The 18,445-nt window shown below is 54.0% G+C and overlaps 6 protein-coding genes across 6 annotated transcripts; 2 read left to right on the top strand and 4 right to left on the bottom strand.

Moving 5' to 3' along the window:
* Positions 1-34: 34 nt before the first annotated feature.
* On the bottom strand, positions 35-2,302 carry BDZ83DRAFT_317838 (heterokaryon incompatibility protein-domain-containing protein). Its single transcript, XM_060502351.1, has one exon. The coding sequence runs from the start codon at positions 2,179-2,181 to the stop codon at positions 265-267; it is 1,917 nt and encodes a 638-aa protein (XP_060365139.1). The 5' UTR covers positions 2,182-2,302; the 3' UTR covers positions 35-264.
* Positions 2,303-2,841: 539 nt separating this feature from the next.
* Positions 2,842-5,006, bottom strand: BDZ83DRAFT_577262 (alpha-L-arabinofuranosidase; the record flags this gene model as incomplete). Its single annotated transcript, XM_060505003.1, has 4 exons — positions 2,842-4,128; positions 4,183-4,299; positions 4,358-4,819; positions 4,881-5,006. The coding sequence occupies 4 exons, from the start codon at positions 5,004-5,006 to the stop codon at positions 2,842-2,844; spliced, it is 1,992 nt and encodes a 663-aa protein (XP_060365138.1).
* Positions 5,007-6,995: 1,989 nt separating this feature from the next.
* Positions 6,996-7,938, bottom strand: BDZ83DRAFT_777861 (SnoaL-like polyketide cyclase; the record flags this gene model as incomplete). Its single annotated transcript, XM_060515490.1, has 1 exon — positions 6,996-7,938. One exon carries the CDS (start codon positions 7,936-7,938, stop codon positions 7,105-7,107), a length of 834 nt encoding a protein of 277 aa, XP_060365137.1. The 3' UTR covers positions 6,996-7,104.
* Positions 7,939-8,349: 411 nt separating this feature from the next.
* BDZ83DRAFT_621081 (uncharacterized protein) lies at positions 8,350-9,541 on the bottom strand. Its single transcript, XM_060508232.1, has one exon. The coding sequence runs from the start codon at positions 9,366-9,368 to the stop codon at positions 8,478-8,480; it is 891 nt and encodes a 296-aa protein (XP_060365136.1). The 5' UTR covers positions 9,369-9,541; the 3' UTR covers positions 8,350-8,477.
* A 1,407-nt stretch (positions 9,542-10,948) lies between these two features.
* On the top strand, positions 10,949-13,185 carry BDZ83DRAFT_671058 (fasciclin domain-containing protein). The gene is made up of 3 exons (XM_060511122.1): positions 10,949-11,324; positions 11,548-11,592; positions 11,769-13,185. The coding sequence occupies exons 1-3, from the start codon at positions 11,190-11,192 to the stop codon at positions 12,825-12,827; spliced, it is 1,239 nt and encodes a 412-aa protein (XP_060365135.1). The 5' UTR covers positions 10,949-11,189; the 3' UTR covers positions 12,828-13,185.
* A 2,368-nt stretch (positions 13,186-15,553) lies between these two features.
* Positions 15,554-18,047, top strand: BDZ83DRAFT_621076 (peptidase S41 family protein). The gene is made up of 3 exons (XM_060508231.1): positions 15,554-15,886; positions 15,945-16,651; positions 16,704-18,047. The coding sequence occupies exons 1-3, from the start codon at positions 15,643-15,645 to the stop codon at positions 17,718-17,720; spliced, it is 1,968 nt and encodes a 655-aa protein (XP_060365134.1). The 5' UTR covers positions 15,554-15,642; the 3' UTR covers positions 17,721-18,047.
* The last annotated feature ends 398 nt before the right edge of the window (positions 18,048-18,445 follow it).

Below are 18,445 nucleotides of genomic sequence, written 5' to 3'. Positions count from 1 at the left end.
ACCATCTTGCCGGGTTCCCAACGTGATGTGTTCTGCACCAGTTACTCCACAAAGTAATAGCTGAGTCCCCCGTTCGTCTTCAAGGTAAGGCTTGAACTTGAATCCGAGTTGCTTCCATATCTTCCAGAGTCGCATCTTTGAATCGCTGTTGTGGCGGGGAATGTATGTTGCAAGCTTCAACAAGAGAGGCTCTGCTGGCAACTCAAACATTTGTTGCACATAGTCTCCTCCAATCATCGAACGACAATCATCTATGAGACATCCCTATCGCTTTTCTAGTTGTGCATGATCTCCCAGGCTGAATGGTTTGAAGCTCATGTTTTTTGCCACTTCACCGGTGTCGAGATTCTCGAATAGTAGATCACAGGCACATAGGAGATGATAAGTTGAAGAGGCACGGATTGACCTTAGCACTGCGTATCCGTTGATGCCGTGAAGCCAGAAAAGACTGTCACCTTCTCGTATGTGGTGGGAAACGTCAATTTCATGGCTGTCTCGGTACATGCGAGACGGATGGGGGAGAATCAATGTGGCTTTCGTTTCCGGGCCGTCCTTGCATCCAGTCCTCGCAAATGAACCCTTATATCGGCCGTCATCGGTAAAGAATGCGCGAACATTGCACAGCTCGACAGCTGTAACCTGTAGATACCCACTCCGCGAAACAATGCGGATATCGCATGAAGACGGCAGTTGCAACGAGAGACATCCCTTGTCCAAGGTCACGTTATCGAAGCTTAGCTCTCCACTTGCCTCGACTTTCCCAGACTTCACAAGTCTTTCGTAAAGGTTTCCACCGTTGCCCCGTTGGCGGAACGACACTCGTATGTCTGGTACCCAAGATGGCAGAGTGCTTCGTCGAACTCGGTTCGCACCTCCAAAGAGAAGGACAGCCATACCAAGGCCACATTTCTGTGTCAAATATGCCGCAATACCAATGCTGACTTCCTCTATAGTAAGCCTATAGTCCGGGAAGACTGGCCACGCATTCCATCGCGAGGCTAAGCCTAGCAGAGCAAATACTTTGTCTCGCGGGTCCTTGCATAAACATTCGGAAGTATCGACCATAAGGCTGAGAAGATTTTGTAGAGGACAAACTTTCGCTTTGTCCCGTGTGATAATCCAGGAATGATTGATGAAAGGAGTCAACATCCCCGAGAAAGGCCATGGAGTGGACTTTGAACCACAGTAGAGCGTCAGCGTTCTACTTAGGACAACTTCCTGCATCACCCACAGCCTCCGGAAGTATGGCCGGTCGAGAAGCATCCGGATAGGAGTCTCGCAATCTACGCATGCTTTTTTCTCCCTTCCATTGTGGCCACAGTTTTGATGAGACATTGACTTGAATATAGCACTGAGTGCTCTATCGCTGTCATCACTTGCTGGGCCAAGGTATGCCAAGACGCCGATGGCGGTAGCGTATATTTCTGGCATAAGAGCCACTTGTGCATTCCTCTCATCAGCGTCATCTTGGTTGATGCAAAGAGAATCGACCCAGACGGAGCGAGAGCTTCCGCCAACCAGTCGAACGCTACGAAGCGCATCCTCGCAGTTCCGAGTAATAGGGATGATGTCCCAGTACGGTCCAATGAACATTGGTCTGCGTCTTGTAGAGTCTCCAGACGAGTCGGCCCAAGTATATGATAGAGCTTCGTATCTTGCCCTTTTGGATTCCAATGGAACGTTCTGAAAGCTTCCGTGGAGAAGGCTATCATTATCCCCCGAGTCCAGTTCCAACACTCGTATCTCTTGGCTGCCCCATAGAATTGGGTAGCATCTTGAAGGGCGATACGAATCGTCTGCGATTGAGAGTTTTCTTCGCTTCATCCGTGGCTCTTCTGTCATCCCGGAGCCTTTCAAAGATGCGCTTGGCCTCTTCAATGGATGGTGGTTTATTTGTTGAGAACCTGACGTTCCACCGAATGGATAGGTAGAGCCAGAGCTTGAGCTAGTAGACGCATTGAGCGGGATTTCCGGTTGAGAATCGACGTAATCGACGCATGGAGGCCATCGAAGGTTGTATTTGGAGCTGTCCACAAGGAAAGGAGCTTGTCTTGTTTTGAGAGAAGTATCGAACTGGACGTCGTCAATCGATGCTACTCCGTAACAAAATCGACAGCACGGAAGGCCACCGCAGACCACGACATCAGGTCGGGTGCAACCGCGTTCGTGCCACCTAGACATGATGAGCGGCAATGGAGTGAGGTTGGGACTCAATCAACTGTGTTGTTTGTTAGAGAAAGGAAAACATCTTTGTGTTTGTCTCGACTTCATCGGAGAAAGCCATGCTGTACTTAACACAAAGTCAGCCTCGGTGCCTGGCCGTCCAACTTAAAAAGGATCAGGTGGGCTAAGGATGCCTACCTACCTATGTACTCAAATGTGGCTGCGCTTCCGCTGTGCTGTGGCCGAATCGTCTTGCTATTCGTCGTAGCAGTTCTTTAGCTGCACAAAAATGCCAGTGGCTGACTGGTAAGCCCGCATAACATGCAACGCCCCGAGGCCAATTGCACTGCCTCATTAGTGAGAAAGGAGGCAACCGCCCGCGTATCTTCGTCATCATCCAAGTGAGAAGTGATTGGAAAAGGCTACTTTGACGACCTACCTCTCAGGATACTTTGCTTGCACATGATTCTAGCGTTGGACACATCAAGGGTTGGGTCTTGCCTTTGGCACACTCCATTTCGGCCTCAACCCGCCCGCCTGGTGTTGAGGTACACTCGAGGACAGCAATGCAGCAGATGTAGTTAATCAAAGTCCTGTTTTTTTTTTTGAACTATTTCTTATCCAAGTTCTACAAAGCGCATTACGAACCAGGTTCCGTTATCCTTTCTTCCCCATCATTTATGCGTGGAAGCGTCTGATAGCGCGGGCAGTCTGGTTACCCTTGGAACCCTCAGTATCAAGAACAGCAACGCTAAGCTCAGGCAGACTGAAGGTGAAGACACCATCGGCGTTGGCAACGACAGTAGTAGTGTTGCTAGCGACAGTAGTCTCGCCACCGTTGAGGGGATCGTTGTGCGCGAACGGGTCGCCGCTGGGATTCGTCAGAACAGTCAAGGAGGCAGTAGTGCCAGCAGTGACACCCTCAAACGCGAGGTTAATATCAACATCAGCGCTGTCGGTAGTGTTGTACACGGCACCCTTCCAGATCAAGCTACCCTTGGCCTCGTTCTTGCCAGCGACCCAGTATGCGGGGCCGAACTCGCCAACGGTAGGGAGAGTGTGCGACAGCGGGTGTGCGGCAAAGAGCTCCCAGACGAACCAGCTGGTGGAGCGGGTCGTCAGCGCCGAGTCAGCGGCGAACTGGACGATGGTGACAGCCCATTGCCAGCGGTTCATGTTGCGGAGAACGGGAGCGTAGAATGTTCCCGGGATGCGGTCGGCGTTGCGCTCGTAGCCGATGAGGGAGACGGCCTCGCCGACGGTGCCGATCCACCAGGGGAAGGGCATCAGGTCGCCGTCCCAGCCGGTGCCGCCGTTGGGGTGCGTAGCAGCGACCTCGCCGACAATGTGGCCGATGTCATTATCGAAGCGGTCAAATTCGTCGACAAGGGCGTCGGGGGTGCGGTAAGGGTGGTAATCACCGATGCCGGGGGCAGGAATCTCGAAACCATCACCGTCGGTGGTGGCGCCGGAGGAGATGACGGTGATATCGGGGTACTTGGCCTTGATAGCCTCCATGAACATGGGGAAGCGGTACTCCTTGTAAGAGGTCCAGCCGCCAGGGTATCCGGCGAGCCAGTCCTCGTTGCCAATCTCGACGTACTCGAGGGTGAAAGGCTCAGGGTGGCCCAGCTCGGCGCGGCGGGCACCCCACTTGGAGTCGACGGGTCCACGGATGAACTCAATCTGGTCGAGGGCGTCGTCGATGAAGGGCTGGAGATCCTCCTTCGCGGTCACGTCGCCGTTAAGAGCGAGGCCGGCCCAGACGCCGATGACGACGTCCAGGCCCATGTCCAAGGCCCACTCGAGATACTCGACGAGACCGAGGCCGTGGGTTTGCTGGTAGCCCCAGACACCCTGGAAACCGGGGCGGTCCTTGAGAGGACCAAGGGTGTCCTTCCAGTCCCAGTAGGTGCCGTTGTTCAAGCCCTCCAGCATGTTGCCACCGGGGAAGCGAAGCAAGCTCTATCTACCAGTCAGAAGTGTTTCTTTTTATAAGAGATCGGGGAAAGTTCTTACGGGGTGAAGTCCGGCCAGAGCCTCGGCGATATCAACACGAAGACCGTTCTTGCGGCCCTTGTAGGTAGGAGGGAAGAGGCTAATCAAGTTGAAGTCCAGCGAGCCGTCGGCAGCGCCCTGAACGCGAGTCGTCAGTATATGTGGCTCAGTTTGGAGTTATGCAAGAGGTCCGTACCGCAGGATCGAAGGTAATGGCAAAAGTGTTGTTGCTGTTGGGAGCATCCTTCTCAGGAGTGAGCTCAACCTCGTGCTCAACCCACTCGTCGGCTGAGGCCTTGGACTCGATCTCGACAGAGCCAAACACGTCATCGTTGAGAGCAGACTTGAGGCTGGCGGTGAAGACACCGTCGTAGGAGCCCTTGACCCAGAAAGAGCCAGTGTACTTCTGCACCTTGACGTCCATACCCCAGTAGCCATCGTTCTCGAGACCGATGGCGCCGGAGCCGTTGCCCCCGGCGACGTTGACGGAGACGGGGAGGGAGGAGGAGAGGGGCTCGGTGAGGTTCTTGAGGGTGAGCTTGGCGCCGTTGATGGCGTGCCAGGCGTCGAGGGAGACGGGGAATCTGGGGCTGAATTGGAAGGCTCGGTTGCGGATCAGCTCGGCGTAGATTCCACCGTCACCAGAGTTGTTGATGTCCTTGAGGTCGCAGATGTTAGATGAAAGGCTTTCGAGCAACAAACGGCATTGAAGAACAAACCTCGTGGAGGAATCCATACTGGTGACCACTGGTAGCATTGCCACCCGATGCCTTGATGGAGACATCGACAGCAGCAGCCGAAACGGCATAAGTAGCGGCCAGAATGGCCGACTTGAGCGACACCATGTTTGCTTCCCTATTGCTTGAGATTGAGGTTGCAATGACGCGAGGGTGTCAAACAAAAGAAGCCGTCAATTCCGCCACGAAGGAACATCCTCTTTATAAGGAGCCCCAAGCTCCCCGACTCCATGATGAGCTGATCCCCACGGGACTCAATGGACCGGGGAAAATGTTGCCATACTTGCGTAGCATCGCATGCGAACCGGGTGGAGGAAGAACATGTGCTCATTTCGCCCGGATAGACAGGGCCTTTGGGAAAGATCGTCTCGCAATGAACCGGTGTTCCTGATGTGCCTGACCACCCCGCATTCTGCTCAGATAAGGTGGTACCCGGCGTGAACGTCTCTTCGCCCAGACGGCAGAACCCACATCGTGAGCGTCGCTTGTCGGTGGCTTCAGGGCCGAGGACGAGCAATCTTGGCAAGACTTTTGCCCCGCGGACTCTACGGATACTAGGGGGGGCCTTCTTTGCTTCGGCTCGGTTGATATTTCGCGTCTTCATCTGCGAGCACTGAAAGAGCAAGGGTCTATGGCCCGGAGTAGAAGCAACAGCAGCTTGGATTGGGCGTTTGCGCGCAAGTTATGAAGCGTACCGTTACATCGGCCGCGCACCGGTTGATGTCTGAAGCTTCGCGCGCGAACGCGAAAGTAGGACAACGTTATTTCAGTCCCCCTTGCAAGCTTCCCCTCCTCCGCTCCTGTGGGGAAATACCTGGAGGATAAGGAGACCAGGGCAGAACTTTTGACTTCTTGGGATGAAAAGAATGAGGGGAAGTTGGAGAAATAGAGAGCGGTCCGCGGCCTCGTCTGGGATATCCCCCGGATCCACCCTAGCCATCTACCGGTTTCTGAGCGTGGCGATGGCGACCTCTCATTCGAGCGCATCAACAACAATATTGGGGCGCTCATTTTTACCGCCAAAGAGAGTGTGCCTACCCCATGTCTGCGAGCACTTCGTGCCTGACGCTAGATGAGAGCATGGCATGCATCATGACTTGATTATGGTGTCTTCGGGCTTTGTGATTTTCTCAAGCCGATGGGGCAGCAAGTCATCGACAGTTTGACAGTCATCAAGTCCTCACCATTACCTTAGCTTTACATATCTTATGCCAATACCCCGCAATAAAGCCTGGGCTCGCCTGGGCTCTTGAGATTGGGTTGGACCGCTTCGATGCAAGATGCAGCATCTCTGGGCATTCGTCTGGAAGCTCATCTGCCGTTCCTTCTGACTTGCCACGAGCCTGCAAGGGCAGATAGGTCTCCCACTCTGCCGCTCCCGCCGTGGGTATGTGTACTTTTCTGTCTGACATCATGCGGTCAGACTTATGGATAAATCTTTTTTACCGTTATCGCAAACTCCGCATGTGACGGTGGAATCGATTATCTATCCAACGAGTAAAAGTCTCAAGGAAACGATGCCGGGGACGCCACTACTACGAGCTTGCGCAGGAACATGAAGAATCTCAGTGGGTCAGCTGAACGTCAATGTAAGATATGTTTGGTGCTATATGCTACATGCATCAATGCGCAACGCAAATTGGGAATTAGAGGTTTACAGTTTGGTCGACTGATATAGCAGGCTGAGAGATGTGACAAGACTTGCTCATCAAGACAGATGTAGAAAGGTGAGTTGCCCATATCAGCTTCTTCGAAATCTCTGTCAAAGCTTCAGCCGCTACATCCACTGAGACCAAGATAGCAGGCGGCAACTTCATCAGGTGGTTTGATCATCCATAGGCTTTGTTTTCATCAGTCAAATAGGTGATGGTTAGCTGGTACGGGTAGCAAGCCAAGCCCCGTGAGATTCGGGCTACGATGGAGTTCCATTTGAGACTCCAAGGACAGGTCCTGTGGCGCACAACTGGAATGGATGTATGAGCAAAAATTCAATAAGCATAATTACACAGGCGAAGTTTCTCCAATGAAGAAAGCTGTATTGGAAGAGTCATTCCGCCATACCAATTCCAACCGTATCGCCAATGCTCGATAGCCGCTGTGTTGTGAGCGGCCGACTGAAGGGCTCAGCTACATCGATTGCCCAATAGTTGCAAAGTACCGTACCATAACATGACGAATGTAATGCGGCTTCCTTTCCATGAACGGATCACCTCATCTGCTTTCGATACACATCCAACTCTATAACCGACGACACCCTTAAGATCTTCCCACTTACCAACTGATAGATGACATGCTCATGAAATTCAACCTTGTTGCCATTGGGCTTTGCACCTCCCCATTCCTTGATAGGAGTTCCCGTAAACTCAAGCCTCGCCGCAATCTGCTGGGTCTCCTCATCCGCAATCAACATGTCGATGTCAAAATACAGGTCGTCTATGGCGTCTTGGCTCTCGCTGATAAGGGGTATGTACTCGGCGATAGAGAGCTTGCGATCGTTATGAATCAACTCTGGCTGACAAAACTGCGCAAAGTCTCGTGTCATTGTCTTTTCGTTGATGGATTTGATATATTCCTGGTAGAACGACTTCATTTCCTGCACTGATACCTTGGATGACGGCGGAGCCACATCCCGCGGCGGGGTAATAGTAGGAATCGAAGAGTGTTCCCGGCTTAAAATTGCGTCCTCGTCCCGTAGTGACCGCCATCCGAGGAGGGAATCGTTCATGAAATCAGCAAAAACGATTTCTGCGTACTCAAAGACCGTACCAGAGTCCAGCAGCGTCGTCCTGTTGATGAGACGGGCGACAAGATGTGAAGAATTCCCATCAACTAGAATCGTATCGATTTTCACCGCGTTGGTGCTGTTCGGCCCCAATGGTCTGTTTAGGCGATGCGCGAAATCGCCGGTGAAGCAGTCTTCTCCGTTGACTCCGATACAGGTCATGTGGAGGAGGACTTCCAGGCCGGCCTCGTTGCCCGCGTTGCAGTTGTCGATGATTTTACGGAAGATTTCCTCATTATCCTTCTTAGACGATGGCATGGCTACGGTTAAAGCTTGCTGCGTTCGAACGGTAACAACCTGGGTAATCTAGAGTCTGACGAGATGATGCTTTCAGGAAAATGAAAGCCATTACTTTAATAGAATTGATAACGCGCCCTTGGAGGACATGGTGATTACCTAAGGTAAGGAACGATTTTCATGCTCTGCTGCGGGGTTGATACTGAATCCCAGCGGGGTCCAGCTCAGGAAACGGCGTTGGGATCACCGGGGTCGACGGCCCCGTGAAAGATTCGGCTGCTCCCAGCCTTTGCCGAGTAATCAGGGTGACAGCCGAGCATCGTCTTTGCAAATCCAATGCACACAAAGCCTCGCGGTAGGACACCTAGTCGTATTGAGCAATGTAAAATGTTGCAGTCACGTTAAATGCTTGCTGTAAGGTAAGCGATGAACAGAACGATGAAGGTGTTCCATATCCTCAGTGAAAGGCGAAGTCGTGGTGTTCTAAGCAATGCTCGGATTAAGAAGGGTATATGTAAATGCAAAGACAAATTTCCTCCCATCCGAATCCGTCATCAAGATCAAGAACCCTCCGTGCCCTCAATGTGAGTATACCAAGTCCACAACGCAGTCGCAACCGTAACAATCTCCCACCTCTCCCCCAACATCCCCGTCAACCCTGACCCAGCAAACGAAAACTTCAGCCCCTTTGTCAAACTCTTGTAGTTTGTCGCCAGAATAGCAACAATCTCGTGCCCATCGCTCGTGCATCCAGCTTCCCTCTCCCGTCTGCTCCCCCCAGCGCCCTCAGCAACTTCGTTCAACCTAACCAACTTCCACCCATACGTCCCCCCGTGAGCAAGCTCAGAGACCTCCCCGCCCCGACTGCCCCTCCACTGAAACCTCTCCGTCCTAGCCTCCGTCCCCGTCTCTTTCCCCCCGACAGTCATCGAAAACACCCGCGCGGAACTCTGGTCCAAGCCCCACGGGACCCCGGTAATCTCCGTCTCAAACCCGCTTGTCTCGCCGCGTTCTTCCCGGGGCGGGATTACGATCGTCGCAGGCGTCTGAGCCTTTGCAGCCCACCACTTGCCGATCGTTGCGAGGACGGGGTGCTTGTCTGTAGGCCCATCGTGGAGGATGATTTCTCGCCTCTTGGTGCGCCAGCCCGCGTGCGGCGAGGCGGCGAAGAGTCTCTCCTCATTGGAGGGTCCTAGGATGAAAGTTCGCGTGAAGGCCCATTGGAAGTAGCAGTTTATTGTAGGCGGGAACTTGTGTGTTGCGGCTTTGAGAGTTGTGGAGGATGAGGGCCCGACTTCGGCGTGGAGGTTGTCTGATAGGTTGTCGTATTCTGGTAGGGCGTCTTGCGCGGCGGTCGGCACGGCTTCTTCGTAAGATGGAGGTGCTCCTAGGCCGGCGTCGGCGGTTGAGGAGTATACCGGTTCTTTTTGTTTTTCTGGAGAGTAGGACATTGTTTAATCTGGAAGTTTGAAATGTGTTGCCAAACGGGAAACTTAGCGTGTCCATCAATGTGCAGACCAGAATGTCTTTGTAGTCCCATTCTCGTAGGCAACGAGCAAAGGTATGCAGAAACTGGGATCCCAAAGTCCCAAATAGCGGATCCTCTGCTCAATTGCATCACCACCCGTGGCTGTGAACATGAGAAGCCTATCATGATCATCATTGACAGCTGCCGAAAGCGGCGCTTGTTGCTGCTAAGCCACAACTACATCGCCTTTTCGGCCAGGGAGCCCACCGAAGCTGACAGCCGAGATCCACGCGGCATGGGCGGCGCCGAAGAACCGGGTCGGGTCTGCCGAGAATAAAGCGGGGCCGATGATTGTAGAACTCCGAGAGCGCAGGAGCATGCCTATAATAACCGTAAAGGATGGTTGATATCCGTAGAACCGGCCACTTTTCGTCGTGAACCCGGTCGTGGCCAATTTAAGTCACATTTTGTTGCAGCCTGACATGCAATCATCAATAAGATGCAGGGTATTGGCTTGGCAGCTGAGCCGTGCCGCCGATTTGCGCCCCCTGGTCTTTGAACAGTTTCGAGGCTCCGAAAATACCTCGAACACCATCCAGGGCCTGACGGATAGCCTGGTGATCTGGTGACGGTTCTTACTCAGAACATCCCGGTTGACAGCTCAAACATCCAGGATATGGCTTTGGGAGTTGACTACTCCATCACTGTAGTGTCCATCGACCATCTTACTTGAAGGAGACTGAGTAATTGGATTGACGGAGTTCCCTCGTCCACAATCTTCTTTGGACATGAACTGCCCACATGCCGCCCACACAATGAAGATCTCCCGCGCCGCTCCAAGCCCATCATCCAGGCACAGACTCACAGTCGCATTCAACTCGGCCTAATCTTGTCCTGCCTGTATGCCATTCCGCTGGTTCTCGTTGAAGTTCTCAACGAATGACCTTTCCCCAGAGGGGCCCCAGACACCCCGGTTCGTCTACAACACATGCGCGATGCACCCTCTTGGCTCTGGTCCAGGCACAAGAACATGACGCTAAAAGCTGACCAGCGTGGCAGCGCAGCCAAACACCCCAACGAACGCGCCGCCATTCCCTCTTTGACCACCTCTCAGCCCTTCCAGTTTAATTGCACCTGTCCAAGCCGCGTCCTAAGCTTCCTTTCATCACCCCTTTCACCACGTTTTCGCACGATCCTGCAAAGTCGCAAAGAGTCGAACGCCACCCTCAGATTGGCTGCATCTCGAGCTCTCAGCTCCTTCAAGCCAATTTTCAACCGGGGAAAGAGCTGAGAAGCTTAGAAAGTTGTCAAGACTCAAACGGCGTGTTTGATTGTTCGAAAAGTGGTGCCAGGGTCGCGTTGAACGACGCCACGAAATAGTCTGCCCAGCAAAGGGCCCGCGATCCTATTGCCATGCTGCATTGCGACCCTGTCCCGTTGCTTCAACCCAGGGGTCCAGGCCCGCGTCGCCGCCTCGATGCGGGATGCGGGATTGCGAATTGGGAAGGTTGTAAAGAGAAAGAAGATCTAGCTAGTTGCCCTTCAAAATGTCATCTGCATCCTGTTCCACGTTCGGAGCTTTCTGTCAGACCTTCTTTCGTTCCTCTCATCCATTGGTCCCTTGATTTCACAAACATTCCCGTCCTGGTAACGACGATTGTGTGTTTCGTTTGCCAGTTTTGCCGGGCATGCAGCAGATGTTTATAACCGCGCCGCCATCGCCTCTTCTCTAAGCAATCATCCTTGGGGTCTCGGTCTTTAATCTCCGGTCCCTCTAAAGCAAGCACGCGAGCCGTTCCTCACGATGAGGCCATCTACAAACGCCCTGTGGGCTACCGTCGCATTGGTGGTATCAGGCATATCCACAGTCGAAGCCCAGAGTTTAGAAGAAGTACTCAGCAAGCAAGCGAATCTAACAACGTTTCGCGAACTGGTCAAGGTAAGAAGAAAAGAGAACAGCGACTCTTCGCTACACGCTCAGATCTCCAACGCACCTTTATCCGCGGGTCCAGGTCCGAGACATGTGTCTCTTGCGCATTGCATGCGCAACAAGCAGCCAACGATCGGACCTCGGTGCCTGGGCGAACTTGCGATGTAGACTCTAGACTTGGTTGAGCCTCATACACATTCAGTGCAATTGCAGCTAACGACTCTCGATATAGGACCACGCAGATATCTTCTCGAAGTTGCCCAAATCCGGTGTCACGGTAAGGTTCACCCTATTTTCGTTTCTATGTCGCATTTTCAGGCCAGTCAGGAAAGAGACATTTGATGCAATCCATCCCCCTGGAACATGGCACTTCAGCAATAGCCCAACGCATAGATGTCAAAATGCCCTGACTGCGATGCGCAACATAGTTACTGACCATGTTACCAACGCTAGATCCTCGCCCCAAGCGACTCAGCATACCTCAAAGGCCAAGGCTGGGACTCAAACAAGGACACCATCGCCATCGCCCTCCAATACGGCATCCTCGATTCCAAAGTCGCCTTCAACACCTTCTCCCCAGGCGACTCGAGCATCATCTCCACCCTTCTCACCGACGTGCGCTACTCCAACGTAACGGGCGGCCAGACCGTCCTCGTCACAAAACAGCCCAACAACGATGTAGTCATCACATCGGGCGTCGCATCCCGCACGACAGTCCTCGAGACGGACGTCCCCTTTGACGGCGGGCTGGTCCAGATCATTGACAGCCTCATGGTCACGCCAGCGCGCCTCGAGACCACCGCCCGCGACGCCTACCAGGACCTGACGGCGTTTCTCGGGGCGCTGTACACGGCCGACCTTGTCGCTGAATTTGCTGAGACGCCTAATGTCACCATCTTCGCGCCGCGGAATGCTGCCTTCCAGCAGGTTGCGGGAACGCTTTCGGGTATGAGCAAGGAGGCGTTACGCCGCGTATTGCAATACCACTTGGCACCCTCACGAGTGGTGCAGGCGTCTTCGCTGGAGAACGGGACCAAGTTCGCGACCGCTGCTACCGGGAACAAGAGCCTGGACATTACCTTGTTCAACAACGATATTTTTGTCAACTCGGCGCGGCTCATTCAGACAAACATCCTGATTGCCAACGGCGTTGTGCAGATGATTGACGCGGTTCTCAACGTTGACGCCCCTAACGCTGCCCCGAACGTGACGGCCGTGGCGCAGTCGCCCGTCTTCACGGTCACAGGGACGGTGGAGACGGGGACCGCGGCTCCCACGCCCTTTGTTTCTGCTCTGCCTTGTACGGCGAGCTGTCCGGTGTCCGGCGGCGGAAGCGGTGGCGGGGCTGGAGGGACGGCCACGGGAGGGGTAGCGTCCCCCAGCTCAAGCACCGGAGGTGTCGCCGCGGCGCGGTGCACTGGTCCAGGCCTAGTGGGCGTTGCCGCTGCGGGGGCTGGATTGAGTTTGGCTATGGGAGTACTGGGAATGGAGGCCTTGGGTGTCATCGTCTGAGGCGGATTGGCTAGGGAAGAAGAGTGAGGCATGATGGACGCATTGCATGGATGGACAGGGAAGGGATAAGGTACGGCCGACGTCCAAACGGACGGTAAGATAGTTCGGGCGAGGGGGGCAGAAAGAAGAGGAGAAAGGAGGGGAGTTTACTCATATGTTTTACCGTCCGTGGAAGAGACGGCTGGGGCGGTGTTTGGACTTTGGAACTCTGGACAGAGGAGCGGATGCTGAGATACCCGTGCTTGATTTGAGTGAGGGAGCGAGCGGTCGAGCGGCTCGCCAAGTTCGTTTGCTTACTACTTGGCTGTTTACCTTTCTCTCTAACATATTGTTTGTCGTTCTCGTAACTGAAGATGAGATATCGAATTGGCTTTTGATTATCCGCATTCCATGGTTTCCGTACCACCGCGGGGTTGGTTATAGGATTTGCGCGAAGAAAGTGAAGCTTCGATCGACAAACATCCCGCTTGGCATAGTTGATCGGTTCCCCGGTTGCTACCTTATCGTACGAGGCACCTAGAGTTTCGCCAGTTTACCCTTTTTTAACGAAGCTTCAGTTGGAGCGGGAGGGGGGCTTGTTGATCAACAAAAAGGAGTCAAGTGAATAAGGCTTCTTCCGCTGTGGCGGGGTAGAAGCGTTCCAGACGAAGCGGGCAATGGTAAAACCATCGTGACCAGATTTGGACACGAGGGACATGACCTTTCATCGCGTGTATTGTGTGTAAGAACTGCCCGCCTCAGCTTGACTTAGAGCTCTTATCCGTGCGCGCTGCTACGACTTCTTCACAGGCTTCTGTGCAGAAGAAAAGAGTCCCCGGTGCAAGTTGGGTGGACGATGGACCGGACGGGCCATTTCAAATGAGGTCTGGTCGTGGGGGGTGATCCCCTGACTCTGTTTTAATCCACGGAGCAAAGGTGAGCTTAAAGGTGTTTAGGGCTGTTTACTGGCTTGGAGGACCCGTGGGGTTCGATCCGAGCTAGCGCCGGGCGTCACCGAGACAGATGGGTTAAGGTCCATGGTCCAGGAGAGAAGCACATGAGTCGGGTTCCTTGCCTGTATGCAACACAAGATCTGGCTCTGCCCAGAGTCAGTGGTGTGGTGGTGGGGGTTGAGCGTGACTGGTGCGGAATGCGTTTCCTCCGGCGGGATCTGCTACAGCAGGGTAGGGCTGCCAAGAATCCTCGCCAAGGGTGAGGCGACGAGAAGCTTGACCGGCCGCTCCCATTCTCCGCGACCGAGCTGATACGGATTTGATTGTGTTGATCTTGGGACAAGGACAATGAGGCTCTGGCGGGATGAAGGAGGGTGGGATGAGGGGAAAGAGCACGGGAAGAATGGAAGAGACGGAGGATAGGCACGGAAAAGAGGACACAGCACAAAACACAGTTGATCTGCTCAGTCTTCAAGCCTCAGACGCCCAGCCCGGTAGATAGCCGGCGCGAGTAGGTATCACTCATTGATATCTCGTATCGAAGTGTGTTGTCGAGGATGGCCTGTCTTTGAACTTCAGACAGAGACTGAATTCTCCCGATTTGCACCGAAACATCAACCCAATCAACCGCCAAGCAACAGAACGGGGGCCCTCTTCTTTCCCTCTGAAATGTCGCCGCACTCTGCCTGTCTAGCCTCGGGAGGGGCCTGCCCTAGGCCTCTTCTGTATTTGCCTTGGTGCACAGATCTGGCCGTATTCCTAACTAGTAGGAGGGTCGTAGAGGGGGGTGTCCTTGCATGATGTCCGAGTTTAAATCTTGCAGCGTCGGGGCCCCCAGGATGCGCGGATGCTTATCTGAAGATGTGAGGGTTGTCGTGTTTCATGATGGCTTCATGATTTGGGAGCACAATTTTGGGACGTGTGTGGGCATGGGGGTAAACAGCGCGCCGCAAGAGACGCAGAACGCCCGCCGCCAAGGGAATAACGAGAGCGAATGAGCGGGACCCGGCCTATTTCGCGAGTTACCCTTCGACCTCGGAAACTGGTCCAGAAGGCAATGGAGGGAAGAGGACAATGCAACTCTTAAAACCCCATGTGCTCGTCGATCCCGCCGGTCGTGATTCATTTTGAGTCTCTTTCCTCAGGCTTCGGCGAATTGCTTCCAGCCCCATCATTTCCCTTCCTTTCAGTGCCCGTCTCGGTCTCGAGACTTTGAGCTGGCCTCGCCGATAGCTGTGCTATCTGTTTCTTTTCTATTTTTTCTTTTTTTTGAAGAGGTGTGACAGTTCGAAGTAAACGAGGGAGATTTGAAAGACGAGAAGAGACAGGGAAACAAGAAGACCTCGCGAGCAGACGATCAAGATGAGAATCACTTGGTGGACTTTGGCCTCGGCCGCCGTTGTGTTGGCGGCGCCGGCTCCCCAGGCCCCGGGACAAACGCCAACTCCCACGAGCAGCGGAACGCCGACAACGCCCAGCGCTCCCAATGGAACGGTTCCTAGCGGCAACGCCCAAGCATGTGCTCAGATTCAGCCCAAGGTCCAACAATTCCTCATGGCGAGCCCGAAAGGTACGTTGGAAGAGCCTATGTTCTATGTTGGGGGGGAAGACCAAGTAGTACAGCGGGGAACGCCAGATGTTCCCCGAGATCCTCTGTAAAAGTATCGGACGTCATGGTGTGAAGCAAACATAGTAGCAAATCCGCTAACAAAGTCTACTCCCAACCAACAGCAACACCCCAAGTCCCGGCTCAGTTGGCCTTTGACTGCCTCCAGACGGTGCCGAACAAGAAGGGCCCGGCCAAGGACCTCATCAAGAGTTTGAAGGCCTACGTTCAATGGCAGTCGACGCTGTCATGGCTCAAGAATCCGCCGGCGTCGTACATGCTGCCGCCCACCGATATCGAAGGCGGACTGGACGAGATTGAGAAGAAGGCAGAGGCCGGCTCCTACAAGAGCGAATACGAGTTCCAGCTTGCCATTTTCCAGCTGATTGCTTCGGCTCACGACGGTCACTTTGCCTTCCGCGGTGATGTGTTCAAGGGCTTCAGCTTCCGCAACAACCTCGCTGCCGATATTGTGTCGGTCTCGCGTGATGGTGTCGAAGTGCCTAAGCTGTACCATCTTGGTAAGTCCCAACGTAACCCCTTCATACCTTATTATTCAATACTGACAATTCACAACAGCCCAGCTTGATGGCAACTCCACCGCCCCCGCTATTGTCAGAATCAACGGCAGAGATGCCGCCACTATGATCTCAGACCTGAACCTCAAGTTCAGCGGTTACCAGGACCCCGACTCGCAATGGAACGCCAACTTCAAGTCATACGCCTCTAAGGAGAGCTTCATCGTCGTTGCCGCCTCCCTCGCCTTCCAGGGCCCCAAGGTGACGATCACCTATGACAATGGCGAAGAGCGTTCGGAGGACAGCTTCGCGCTCATCCGCACCGGCGCCAACTTTACTGGCGTCAACAGTGGTGAGGACTACTACAACAAGTTCTGCAACCCCGACTCGCCCGCCAAGCCCCAGCCGTCGCAGCCCGGCATGAAGCCCAACCAGACGATGCCGACACCGCCAAAGACTTCTGGCCCGCCGCCCCCTCCCAAGCCGACAATCGAGGGATACCCCTTCCCGATTGTACGTGACAGCGGTGCCAACACCACGTCTGGTTACTTCCTCAACGGAACGGGTTACGAAGATGTTGCCGTGCTCGCTGTCTCATCTTTCGCTCCTCCCGACTCCATTGACGCTACTGAGTACTTGACCAACTTCCAAAGCACCGTCGCCACGTTCTTGCAGAAGAGCAAGGAAGCCGGAAAGAAGCGCCTCGTCATTGACGTTGCCGCCAACGGCGGTGGTTTCGTCGTCGCTGGATACGAACTCTTCGCTCAGGTTTGTTACATACTGTCGCCTACTTCTTCTGCCCTGCTAACCGTCATGATAGCTGTTCCCTGAAGTCAACCGCTTCCAGGCCAACAACTTGCGTCTGTCCGAAGGTCTCACCAATCTTGCGCGTCTTTCTGCTGCTATCCCCGCCAACTTCACGCCTACCACACCCGAGGAGAAGGATGCCATTGAGGCTCTGAGCGGCAGCTCCATTGTCAGCAACCTGCTTCCAGGAGGTGTCTACACGCCCGACGAAGCCGCCTTCACGACCGTCGACCAGATCTTGGCACCGGTCTCGCTGAACGGTGACACCTTCACTGCGTACCAGCAGGCACCGCTCAACCAGACTGACCCCACCTTTAACCTTACTGGCGTTGGCAGCAAGGCCAACCCGCCCCCTCGCGTCTTCGACCCTGAGAACGTGGTCCTCTTCACCGATGGTACCTGCGGTTCCACCTGCACAATCTTCTCTTACCTCATGATCCTCCAAATGGGCATCAAGACCACCGTCATCGGCGGCCGTCCCCAAGCTGGCATCATGCAGTCTATCGCCGGTGTTGAAGGCGCCCAGGTCTTCGCCTTCAACGACATGACCACTGACGCCAAGGCCATCATCGCCCTCACGCCCAAGGATAAGAAGGAGGAAATCATGAACGGCGAGCTCGGCGAGCTGGCAAAGGGCTACGCCATCAAGCGCGCGACCACACCCAAGAGCGCCGGTGCCATCAACGCAAAGAACGCCTACAGCATGTCCGACGCCCGGACGCCGCTGCAGTTCCTCTGGGAGCCGGCCAACTGCCGCATCTTCTACAGCCGCGAGATGCTCTTCAAGCCCGACAACGCGTGGAAGCGCGTCGTCGACGCCACGTGGAGCAACCCCACGCAGTTCTGCGTTGCGGGCTCGCAGGTGCCTGTCACGAAGAATGCTACGATGGATCCCCTGTTCAGACAGAGCCAGAACAACACCGGCTTGCCTGGTGCGGGCAAGAGTGCTGCTGCTGAGGGTATCTCCGGTGCTGGACTCAGACTCGCGGTCCTTCTCGCGACATTCACGGTGGCGATTTTGGCCTTGTAGAGTTCTTGATGTTTTCTTATTTCAATCATCGAATGATGATGGCACTTGAATGGCTTAAAAACCTGACGATAGGGCCGTTTCAACGGCCGAATTCTGCTTCCTCGGTTCTATGACACTTCCATGACAGAGTTTGGGGGTCATTGTTTGGGACCACAGCAACGGGAATATTCGACATGATGTTGGGTAACCGCACGTTCGGCACCAGGATCCCTGAAATGTCGTAGAGTTGAGACGAGAGGGGGGAAGGTAGAGCCTGCTTCAATAAGCGCCGGGCTTTTCTGCTTCTGGAAATGATTTGGTAAAGTCTTTATGGAGTTTGGTTGGGCAGCGGCGCATGGATTGGCCACATAGACTCACATCTTCCGGGTTTGGATGGGGTTGATGGCATCAGGGTCGTCACACAGAAGGAAAATCTTCTCTCAACAATTGTCCCGTCCCGTCTCTATACGTGAATGACAGATGTAGTCAAATGTTGAATACTTAGTCTTAGTCTCGAATTATAGCCATCAGATGTACAGACTCCTAGCTCTTGTGAAAAGTCCACCAATGGGTCCTAGGCCATACCAGCTGTCATGACGGCAATACCCTATACTAGGATAACGATGCTAGTAGTCGGTGCACACTTCTAGTCGAAAATCCCCTTAAATCAGATTGTCAAATAGCAGATTACCAGGATATGGATCACGGCACAACATGCCGGCGAAACAACTGTCGGATCTACACAG

This window comes from Colletotrichum acutatum, assembly GCF_030867785.1.
Source record: "Colletotrichum acutatum strain CBS 112980 chromosome Unknown BDZ83scaffold_45, whole genome shotgun sequence".
In the NCBI taxonomy this organism is placed as follows: Eukaryota; Fungi; Ascomycota; class Sordariomycetes; order Glomerellales; family Glomerellaceae; genus Colletotrichum; species Colletotrichum acutatum.
The sequence above is the reverse complement of the archived record's forward strand: the minus strand, read 5'-3'. Positions and strand labels throughout refer to the sequence as shown.